General features: G+C 41.6%; 1 protein-coding gene across 6 annotated transcripts in view; it reads right to left on the minus strand.

Moving 5' to 3' along the window:
- The window catches only part of ddr1 (discoidin domain receptor tyrosine kinase 1), a 40014-nt gene that overhangs the window by 10715 nt on the left and 17005 nt on the right, over positions 1-12294 (minus strand). For 5 of the 6 annotated variants that reach the window (XR_004898451.1, XM_031299700.2, XM_036005866.1 and 2 more), the window contains 9 exons: positions 10750-10825; positions 10216-10368; positions 9208-9355; positions 8149-8260; positions 7329-7515; positions 4577-4823; positions 2238-2390; positions 1541-1597; positions 317-483 (listed from right to left, as the gene is read on the minus strand). Coding sequence is in view for 5 of the 6 variants with exons in the window: in XM_031299700.2 (XP_031155560.1) it covers positions 317-483; positions 1541-1597; positions 2238-2390; positions 4577-4823; positions 7329-7515; positions 8149-8260; positions 9208-9355; positions 10216-10368; positions 10750-10825 (1300 nt within the window). In the remaining variant the exon portion in view is untranslated. The remainder of the gene's footprint in view (positions 1-316; positions 484-1540; positions 1598-2237; positions 2391-4576; positions 4824-7328; positions 7516-8148; positions 8261-9207; positions 9356-10215; positions 10369-10749; positions 10826-12294) is intronic. The other variant, XM_031299699.2, reaches the window with a different exon arrangement.

Raw genomic sequence — 12294 nt, forward strand, 5'->3', positions numbered from 1 at the left:
ATATGGTCCAAGTGGACGGAATATGTTAAGCCGATTAGATCAGACTTTGTGTAGACACTGCTGCCTCTTACTAATTTTGCACAGATTTTCAATTTTAAATGAATACCACTAACTTAAATAATATGGAAGAAAATTGGCTCCCCCGCCACCCGCACTTGAGTTCTGTTGTTCTTGTATTAAAAGTTTAAAACGGTAAAAAAAAAAAAACAGTTGGTGATTATTTTTCTGTCAATCAACTAATCGATTAGTAAACTAATCATTGCAGCTCTAATGGCCAGGCAATCACAGGGAATTAACCTTAACTGCATTGACTCACCTTGCCCAGTATCTTTTTCCAGTACTGCCTCCATAAGATGACCGCTATCACAGCCAGCAGCAGAAGGATGATGCCCACCAGGCAGCCAATCAGAATAGCTGTATTACTGCTGTCATCCTTGGCTACAGGAAGCCCTGCCCTGGGAGTGTTTGCACCAAATTCTGCATCTAGAGGAGAGAAAATACAGGTGGAAATGTTAGGTGTTTGTATGTGTATAAGCTTGATTGTACAAAACCTGCGGTTATTTGTGGGTCTGATGTGTTGTGTATAGATTACTATGCAACACTGTCTATTTCTACATGCTGGCATTAGTTAATGAATGCACTGTTCAGTCTGTGAGCATTAGCTCTTTCAGCGCAGTCACGCACTTACTGGGGTCACAAACACCGACATACAGTAGTTACATCAGGCTTAATGAACATCTGATGGGGTTTGTCTGTTTGTTTGTTTGTATGCATCCATTATGCCTGCTCATACCACAGGGCTTCTCGTTTACCGCTGCTTTGAGAACAAAATGTGAACACTGTTTTGCTTTAACTCTGTAGTTAAATATTAATTATAATCATCTAGTTATTTTTTTCTCACTCAAAGTTCAAATGTAGAACTTTACAAATCTCTTTGGAACAAATAGCACAGTTAAAAAGACCATATTTGAGGCTTTTATGTGTATGTAAATATACACCTGCAAGCACACACTTATACACAAACACACACATTTACAAGCCAAAGATTTACACACCACATTTTCACAACAGAAAACAACCCCTTCCCCTCTCTCCCTCTGTCAGTTCAACACCATGCGGGTGATAAATAAACCCAACAAAGCCGTTTAACCACAGCCAGTAACAAGGACAAAGCAGCATACACGCCACAGACAACCATTTCCAGCTTTTTAAAAAGCCTGTTATTGTTTAGCTGTGTAGAACAGAGCCAGTTCCCCAAAAAAAACATGCAGTTTGCGAGACCGCAGGAAGCCAAGTTGTTATTGTACATAAATATAATGTACTATAGCTCTGTTAGTGTTTTTCCTACAGCTATATATCTTCAAACCCAGGGGACAGAGCCCAGTGCCAAAGCCTACCCCTGTAATCCCTCCTCCATTATACTTCATACTCTTTACTAAGCAGTGGGACAGTTTTAAGATGCTGGAGGAGGGCCAGAGCGGATGGAGCTACCTCCCGTCCCTCGGTTCATCTGCTTCATTATTATTTTTTGCTCTCTCACCTGACAATGTCCAGTTACCAGTGGTGTCCATCATGAAGGAGGTGTTGTTGGGGAGTTCTGAAAGGAGTGAGGGATGGACAAAGGAGGAATGTGTGAGAAGAGAGGTGGTGAAGAATCAGAAGAGGGTGATGAGGAGAGGAAATCATGGATAGTGGGATTCTGGCTCATTTGGCTTTTAATCCATGTAAATGAAAATCACTAAAAGTTCACACCAACTTTTTGAAAGCTAGACTGAGAAGATCAAAACATTTGACCTTTAGTTTTAAGCCAGATTTCTCCTGCCCTTTAGGTAAAATGAAATCTGAAAGATGAGCATCCGGCATTGACTAAGGTTCAGCAAATGTTTGGCTCAAAGCCAAAGGATTTCAGAGCTTGTGATGAAGAGGGAGGCTAGTCAGACATGGGCCTCCTTTGGCACTGCCTGCCTTTGGCTCTGCTTTAGACACATGGCTTAGACACACTGCTCACACTCATCAAAACTAGAGAGAAAGAGACAGGCACAGAGACTAGAGGTGATGAGTGAGAGATCAGGGGGAATTAGAGAGACAGGAGAGAGCAGTGATGTAGATGAAGCAGCATGGTGGGTGACGAAAGGGCAAAACCCAGAAAGAATGGTTGGTGGAAAGAAAGATAGTGAATACAAGAAGATGTGGGGGTGAAGAGAAGGAAGACGAAGAGGAGGAACAGCAGGACTCACCAGATGGGCCGGCGGTGGCGTTGGAGGAGCTGTGGCTCAATGTGGGAGAGGAGGAGGTTTGGTTGACAGGACGAGGAGAGGAAGTGGTGGTAGGGATCTTGGGAAAATTAGTAGGAAATGAATCAATCTCTGTGACATCCTCCTCAAACGGCTCTGGATAAGGAGAAAAAGAGAAAGAGAGGGGGGAAACAACTGAATGAAAATTAAATCATGTTTTCTAGGTTTACCTCTGGCTGTCCTCTGCTGTTAGAAAACAGTGGTTGTGGTCACAGCTGGTTGTGTTTCCAGCCAAACAGTATTCATCTCAGAAGTTTATGATAATGATGTTGTTTTGATGTGGAACTGATGCATTCCTTACCGACTCATGTGAATGATTTCGTATTGATAAACTTTTACTTTGGCAACCCTAAATTAACTGTCCAACTAACCCTCTCTTATTTGTTTTAAATGCCAACATCTCTGTATTGTGGTGTGTTTAATAGTAATATCAGCTGTCTGGTTTGTTCTAGGGGTGGGAAAAATAATCGATTCTTAGATGCATCGCGATTCTCTCTAGAAAGTTTTTTTTTTTTTTTTTAAAATGGTGTTAATTTTTATTTAAAAGTCTCCAGACAAGTACAAATCAGAAAACAGAAAGACTGAAAGAGGATGGGATAATGGACAACATCTTAGAGTTTAGGCAAGAGTGCAGAAAAAAACAACACAAAAATGGCCAAAAGGAAAAAAAATTACATTTTGTATATATACACATAATCTAATAAGACATGCATAAAATAATTAGGCAAAACACATATAGGCTGTTCATCTACTTTATCACATTACATCTGACCACCTCATGTTTCATGTTCTAAGAAGCCAATTCTCCACCTTTAAACATGACTGAGCCTCTGACCTGGAAGATTACTGGGAGAGAAGGTGACTTTCACCAGCACGTTTAAGGCTTAAGCATGGAACGACTACCAAACAAAAACCTCAGTAGACAAAACATTTCATTAAAACTTGTGTGTAACAAATATTGTATATGTCAAAATCTAAGCTTTGTCTAGCTGCTTTGTCTAGGAAGTGATTAGCAAACTGAGTAGCAAACTCAGATTTATATGTATATTTTTAAAAATCACGCATGAAAAATTGTTACATCGAGATGCATCGATAATCGGTTTAGAATCGAATCGTTGGCCTCTGAATTGAAAGGTGCCAATCGATTCCTACCCCTAGTTTGTTCCCTAACTAACAGTTTGTCATCCAGGTAGACAGTTGAGACGGTGCAACTGTTCAACCACGTTCTGGTTCCAGAGGACCAAATGCATGTAAGCTCCGTCCCATAAGGCTGCGAGATGTGGTAATTATGGTGATGTAGACTCCAGTTTGCCAGTGTCGGGACCTTGAAGCAGACCAGTGTGGCTGCTGGTGAGACAGTTTTTGTGTGTCATTTATTACCAGTCTGGCACGGGTCCAGCAACCAGACATGCCAGACCACTGCTGCTGGGTCGATTAATTTTAGCTACCTGAGTACGGTGTGATTACTGAGCACTTTGCTGATTCTTATCACGCTAACACTGACAGTGTTTTTGAGTAGAGAGGACAGTTTAATTAGTCACAGCCATCTGGAGAGCAGCAGCAGAGTCCTCTTTCCGACTTCCGATCAGATACGTGTAAATCCTGTCTTTACAGAAGATATCGAAACCCCCTTTGTGTTTGCTGCATGGGTCTGTTTCAGCCCGTAAATAGGTTGATATTGATGATAAGACAACAGATTGAGGGAAAACAGGCATTTTCACACTTTCTGATTCTGATATACTTTAAAATTAATTAGGAGGGTATAAAGTATAACTGATACAACATATATGTTCACAGTAGCCCCTTATAATGTATTTTTAGAGCACAACAGCATTGTTTTTCTGTTGAATCCCTGCCAGAGAATGGACAAGCTCCTTGACTTTAAAAAATCTGATACCTTAAATCAAATAAAAGCACACAGCAAGGACATACGCTTGATTCTGAATGTGATTTTGTCACAGTAAGTTTTGAAACAGGTTGGAAAATCTAGCTCTTTCGATTTATGAGTTTCACTTTGAGCATTTTAAAAATGCTGATTGGACTTACACTCATAGTACAACAATCTTTTTCAGGTATCACCTTTCCTGCTGCGGCTGTCTATATTTAGCTATTTTTGGGCAAAGCCAAATCTCTACTGGACCTCCTGGACAGTGGCAGACGTAGTTCCTAGGATATGTGTGACACAAGTGAAAAGCCTCTATAGAGGAAAAACTACCTGCCAGAGCCCCAGAAACACATATCTTACATGTGAAAAAAGTGATTGCTTCAATTCTGTTTCCTACCAGAGAGGAAGGATATCTCGCTGATGAGCAGCCAGCGGTCAGCAAAGTAGAATTTGCAGCGAAGGATCTGAGCCGGCCGGCCGCCCAGTGGGAGGGAGATGGGTCGTGAGGAAGGGTCCTTCAGATCCTCAAGTGGCACAGGCAGAGTGAGTTCGGGGGACCAGGGCTGGAGGATGCCAGGCTTAAAAAGACACTCTACCTTGCTGAAGACTCGCACACCCTGAGTGTGGCGGTTGTTACTGTGCACCTAGGAGGGAGACAAGAAGGGAATAGAAAGAGGACAGATGAACAGATGCAAGATGTTAGACAATCCTTTAATTATACTTACCCCTGAATTTGCTCAACGCAAACATCTGACAAACTCAGGGAAAAGCGTGGCTAATCATTCATTATTCGTGGAGAGGCACAAAGAGATTCAGCTAACGCGCAAAATTAATTTAATTTAATTGCTTTGGCACGACTTTGAGCTGAGCAGGACGATAAGTTAATAAAATTAGAAAACAGAAGGGAAAAGAAAAGATGCAGGAAAAGAAAGTGTAAACAAAAGACTGATGAAGGGGAGCAGATTATATATCTTCTTTTTTCAAGCAGGGAAAGGCCAAAGAGAGAAGAATCCATAAAAGCAGACATAATATATGAGGCGTCATTGTGGCTAGAAGGAGGAAGGAACTTGAGGAGAAGAGAGAGGGACGTGAAGGAAGATAGAGCGTGTTTAAATGAGCGAGCGAGAGGTCAAAACTGTAGATCCAGCCACTTTAACCTAATCCACATGTTAATGCATTATAAAACACACACACACAATTGTATGTTGGTGGTAGTGGTGGGGGTCTAATAAGTCAACAGAACCAAAGTAATTCACTACTCCTTTAGGGAAAACAGCTCCAATGACCTGCACTAAGCTTAATTTGAGAGCAAAACACTGCATTCATTATGTTCTGCTTGTTTCATCATAATCTAATCTACATTCATAAGTTCCCTCTGATCTTTTTGTTTCGTTTGCTCCGTCTTCCACATGAGATTGCAAAAAAAATGTTTTACATAAATTCCCAGGGAACTGGCTCTTTACAAAAGGCAAATCAGAGGGTGTCCCAGTTTCTTAAAGGTCCTGTAGGAAGTGCACATTATGACTAGCAAAAGGTCAAAGAGCAGATTTCCCTTTGGGAGAGTGATTAGGTGCAGGTTAAGGAACTACAGAGACAAGTCAAGCCAGAATTAGGTTCAGGTTCCCACTCTTTATTTATTTGACCTGTGTGTCTGACTTATCCGCTCTGCCAGGACAGCATAAAGGTGTAGGTCAGCTGAGGTTAGTGAGGGAAAACCACTGGGGAAAAGGCAGGAAAAACTGGATAAAGCCTAAGAAAAACACTAGGAATACCACTGGGAAAAGTTTTAAAAAGGTAACTGAGAAACACTAGAATAACAATGAATATGTGAAGAAAAAAAAGCTGAGAGAGAACATTTACAAATTTTGGATTTCAGTCAAAACCAAACCTCTAAAAGATTACTTGTCACTTTATAAGACTGGCTGGGGATTCATGCTGTTCATTATGCACATGTATAGGGTGAATCCCACCCAAACCAACATTCCAACCCGCGTCCAACAAGACAACACAGTTATAACTCAAACTGGGTTGCTCCACAAACCAACCCAAAAGCCACACGGACGCACAAACAGACTGTGATGCAACTCGGTGGCACCCAGAGAGCCACTCAGAGACGCGCTGTCCCATGATAAACAATGGCACATTAAAACTAATTAAATGGCTGCAGAGCTATTCCAGTCAAGATGCTGCTTTCTGATACGATGGCAGACACATAACTCTTCTGTTGGAGTTCCTTTTAGAGGTTGTACTGGTTGGAGCTGCAGAAATTGCTAAGGAGTTTCATCAGATGCAAAAAGAAACAATCAGCCTAATATCCTGCTATAATCACAATGACATGCTTGCCTTGTGCTAATGAGGTGATTAATTAACAAAATCATTTAACAAACAGGTCTTTGTCTGCATACTTGTTTATTTCATATTAATGTTTAATATCTTTATGTATGCACCAACCACCAAGGCAAATTCCATGCAAGTGTTACTTACTTATCAATAATACCTTTACTGATTCTGATTGTCTTCACATAACACACAGGAATCTTTTACGGGATCTCATTTTAAAACATTAAGGAGTTATAATTTAAGTTGAATAAAATCAGTTTTACTTGTTTGATATTCAGATGTAGGCATCAAGGTGCTCTAAAATGAAATAATCTCCTCTACAGGGGGAACAAGTGGTATATCTAGAAAGTTTGCATTATGAATTGTTTTTGGCACTCTTGCCTTTATTGGATAGCTGACCATATAGATACAGACACAAACGGGAAGAGAGGGAATGATATGCAACTAAGGCCCTCGGCCGGAGTCAAATCAGGGACGTTGCACTTATAAGGTACAGTATGCGTTTTAACCACGAGGCCACAGGGAGGCCCTGTTTACTGTTCTTGAGTCTTTGTCCGATGGGATAACAATATTCTGCATAACACTGACATTCATTTACACACAACAACACAAGAAAGACATCAGATCTGAGCATATTTTAGAAACATCCCTGAGGACACAGACCGGAAACTGCAATGACATCTCTGATTTACAGGCAGCTCCATGCTGTCTAAGAATCCAGTGGGATAACAATGTCCTGCATAACACTCTGAGATTCGTTTACACACAACAATGCATGCACTATCATCACACAAACTTTCACTGTTTACCTGCATGTTGTGGAAGGCACGTGGTTTCTCAAAGTGGAATTCAACATCCACACTGCCTTGCCCAAGGGCTTCCCGGCTCCAACCCAGGTAGTCATACCCAGGCCACACCCTCAGCTCTTTAGTTTGTATGAAGTCGTCTCCTCCCAGGACTCCATCACACAGCTGACCCAAGCCTCCAAACTGCATCCTGCACACACACAGCACTGTATGTCACTTTCTATTTACAAATGTATTCAATGTACTGGCATGCAAATGTGCATAAATAAACATATATACATAGATGTATGGACATGCAAACACACACACACAGACACACAGACACAAATACGTCTGGCTTACATCAAACATGTTAGCCCATCCGCTAGCAAAATGTTTCAGCCCCATTACCCACACAGCCCATGAACTTCCTAGTTCACCCCTTCTTTGCTCCCTGCCAAAACGACCAGGAAACACGCCTCAAATCCCTGAGCAACTAAAAGAAAATATTGGCATTCCCTTTCGATTAGGCGGACACCAGAATAAACTTTCAAGAAAGGATTTGGCTGAGACCCCACTTTAGTGCTAACAGATGTGACGAGCGCTGAGGAGAAGATTTTGGTATTCCACTGATCACTCCACATTGTTGATCGTAACACAGGTGAATGTGTTGCAATTTACACCCATGGCTGCGTCGGTTTCATAATGCATTTCCATGAAAACGAAATCCAAAAAGGAGTTTATGGGAATGTATGGAGATGAGATACTTACTCATAAATAGAAATCAAAAGGGTTTAAAAAAATAAAGAAAGAAAAAAAAGCCTAGAGTGCCTGAATATCTTACCCTTGCTCAGTGCTCCCATCGTAGGTGGAGTCGTTAAGATAGACAGGCATGCCAGATATGCCAGACAGGTGCATGACGTGACCCACTGGAGCGGTGTAAGCCTTCAACCCATCTGAAAAAATTTACAAATATTCAATACTAGTCATGTGATTGTTAAAACAAAGCATGCTTTTTTTGTCGTTTTATATGTAAGAGACAGACATGGACAAGCTGCATGTGAAACTTTACATTTCCATCGTGAGCAGCTTCATGTTTTACTGAGCCAACATTAAACAGTTATCAATGCCGCGGGGAAACAGCTACAGCTGGTTTTTAAGTAGTAAAACAAACAAAGAGGTCCGCTGCTTAGGCCCGCTTGGTCCCAGCCACCATTAACTGGTGAAACTCAAGCGTTTCCGCTCCAATATACAGCTAATCAACCCACTCCCTGAGAACAGAGGTGACGTCAGCAACACGCACTACAACCCGCTGCTCTGCTACCCATAATAAACAACGCTTCACAAAGGATTTACAGTATGTGTGCAATATGCGTATCTAATAATATAAATGAGTGTCTGTGGATGTGATTATGCACTTAGATGTGTGTTTCATTTGTGTTAGAGAGTTCCAGTCCAAACTGAATTATAAAACAATAAACATAGGAAAGAAAGAAAGTGTGCCGCCATAATATCTGATATGGGATAAGAGGAGAAGCAGAATGCGCATTAAACTTGACATTCTGTAGATACTGTATAATCTTGGGTTTTGGACGAATTGAGCTGCACTGAATCCACAGCATATTTTAGAAAGATGGTCTCCCCAAAGACAGACCGGAACTGGGGCTTTTAGCCTCTGTGACAGTTGCAATGCCTCAAATCAACATATGGGACGCATGGCGAAAACATGCACTCGTAAACATTACCATCAAACAAATCTCTCTTTTACGACCTAATACAGGAGTAAATCTAGGATGAAAGTGAACTCGGTCACCTTCACCACATGAAATGTGATCTGATATCATGGTCATTCTATACTTCTGTAGTCTCTTCATGTCTCTCTCACTTCCACACAAACACCTACCATTCCATACACAACCATAGAGCTCCACTCGAAGGCAAACACTCATAACCCGGTCAGCCAGGGGGTAGAAGCGCACCATGCGGGCCACTATGGGAGGGCCCAGGTCTTTCAGAACAACATCGTAGGTGTTCTCATTCCCTGACACCACCTATGGGAGACAGGTACAAATATTCACACACACTGTACATTGCTTGTCTCCCCTGTTATCTGTGTGGTTAAATGAACCTTGCCTCATATGGAGTTATATTTGTGCCTCATTTCTGAGTGAGAATGGTAGATTTAGAGCATAGAGAAATACATTTTGCAAGCACATAAATTACATTTTGAAGAGAAATTATACACAAGCAAAAAACTAATTTACACAAAATCTATTCTGTGCTCAATAAATGTATTTGCATGCTTGCTATTATCCATATTAAGGTGCAATAATAACCCTTCTCACTTTTTTTTCTTGCTAGGCTCAGGCAGTTCTCGTAGGAGCAGCCTACACCAAAAGATTTACATTGGCTTGCAATCTCTGAATATTTGTTGCTTAGCAAAGTTCTGAAAAAACTAAAAGTTTTCCCATGCTATAATCTAGTTGTGGTATTAAACTTAAACACAGAGCAGATGGCATTATCTGCACAAGGTAAGCCATTCATTATGCATAGTGTGGAAAACTAAGGCAGTGAAGGCTGCTTTTTGCCTGAACAGAAAAGTTACAAGACAACGTTTAGCTGGTGCAATGCCAAACTGCTCCACTTGCCAATACATAATAAATAAATCAAATGCAGATGAATAATACAACCCTTGTGTTAAACATGACATTCATATTAAACAGCCACAGTATATTGAGCGGTTTCCTATCAATAATGGAGCGTAAACCTAAACGGTATGTTCCTTAATTCCCCCAAAGCAAAGCTCATTTAATGACATTTAAATTGTCACTTTTCTTAATTTGTGTACACATGAAAGGAACAGCCGGCTCCAGCTCTATTGCAATTAACAAAACGAAAAGACCCCGCTTACTTCCTTGCCCCAGCGGTCCTTCCAGGTGATCCATTTCAATCCGTCTCGGGAATAGCGGAGCCGATAACTGCGAGCAAACTCCTGCCCATGCCCGTCGGCATGACGACCCTGGGTACCAACCAGAGCCAGGAAGTGGAGTTTGTGCAGGTCTACCTGCAGGAGACAGGAAATACATTATCAAAACCCACATTCACACTCTCACTATAATATAGAAAAACAAATTGAGAATCAGATAACGTAACAAGATTGAGAAAACCAGGCTCTCTGCAGGTTTTACTAAGTCTCATTTCAATGAGCATTAGAGGTAGCGTTACATGGATGTAGGGAATGGATGTTATTTGTTGAAGTTAAAGCAAGACAAACTAATCATTGCTGATATTAAATCATCAACAGCTTTTTATATTAGCTTCATAATCATAAATTCACAATTGACAACAATTACATTGTATTCTTTCAAAAAACAATACAATGATTGTACTGAGCGCTGCTTCCAAATGTAATGCAAATCAGAGCAGAGCAAACGTAGCGTCTGACCTGAAGGTATTCTGACCCACTCGGGAAAACGGCTCCTGCAGGACACCATGCTCCATCCCCCTCTCCAGTACTCAACCTGCGAGAAACAGAGGCTTATTAATGTTAGATAACAAAATGAGAACGAAAACAAAACATTAAAAAAATTAAAATACAAACTGAAAAGTTTTAATGAAATACCAGTCCCACACCCAACATTCACATGCAGAGATACAAACACACCCACAACAAGACTGATTACATCAAAACCTACAGTGCCGGCAGCACGCAGACATACAACTAAGGATTTAATACCAACAGTCTGACCCTCCTCTACCACCATAAATATTGATTTCATAGAAGCCAAACATTCACAACTAAGTGGGGCAATGTTTGGAAGAGAGAGAGAGAGACTGCAGGAATAAACAGAAGAGAGGAAAAGAGATGAAGGAGCAAGTGAAATTTACTGGCTTTTTAAAACTCACAGCAAGATCTGGTGTAGAACGTCAGGACTAATCTTACCTCGAGCATGACCACACACATGCAGCACTAAAAGATTTTCACTCACTGGGACCTTCCTCAATCCAGCCTGGGAAGAAAAGTCCATACTGCCACCACATATTGGCCACATCAAGACCACAAACTTGGCTTGGTGTGTCTGTGATGTCGGATCAACTCATACAAGGAGCTTTGGAACAGACGCCAGGCCACAACCGCGCTCTGACCACTGGGGCTTCTCTCAAAATGAAAGCTGATGCTCTGCCCGCCAAAACAAATCCCTATATCAACTCGGTCACACTGACAGTGGCGCTAGAATTTCAATCTGTCCCCTCTGTGGGTGAGATCATGCAGCCGGAAACCGCGAGATCATATCAACACATTAGTGCTCCACAAAGTGTCCTGTGATGGAGGAGGACGGAGGGAGAAGAGGATGAGGAGGGAGAGAGGAGGAATGTGGGTGGCTGGGCAGAGTTCAGTTCACCGTGCACCAGCCAGCAGGACTAACATTACAACACGCTGTTCTGCCAAGTACCTCATTTTCTTCCATTTCTTTTTTGCTTCCTACCTAAATACCAGCAAACAATTCATCCCTCTCCCCTTGTTATCAATTCTCTTTTTCCTTCCAACTTTTCTCCACTGCATCACACCAATATGCTGATGTTTCACTGCCTCGGAGTAATAACAGCCACAAAGAAAAATACCTACCAGCTCTGCATCCCTCCCTTAACGCAACACCTTCCCTCAGACTCCGTTTTCAAATTAATTTCTCTGCAGCTTTCAGCACACTGTCACAGTGATACCCCTTTCACTTGTTTTCGATGTCCGCTGTTTTCTCTCTCAGTTTCTCCCCGATGTCTCTTAAAAACAGCTTGGGCTAATAATTTCCACATGGTTAGACATGTTGGGTCTCAGCCAAGAGACCCAGCCCTTACAGACCGATGGACACACACACACACACACACACACACACACACACACACACACACACACACACACACACACACACACACACACACACACACACACACACACACACACACACACACACACACACACACACACACACAC

Source organism: Sander lucioperca, chromosome 10 (assembly GCF_008315115.2).
Source record: "Sander lucioperca isolate FBNREF2018 chromosome 10, SLUC_FBN_1.2, whole genome shotgun sequence".
Taxonomy (NCBI): Eukaryota; Metazoa; Chordata; class Actinopteri; order Perciformes; family Percidae; genus Sander; species Sander lucioperca.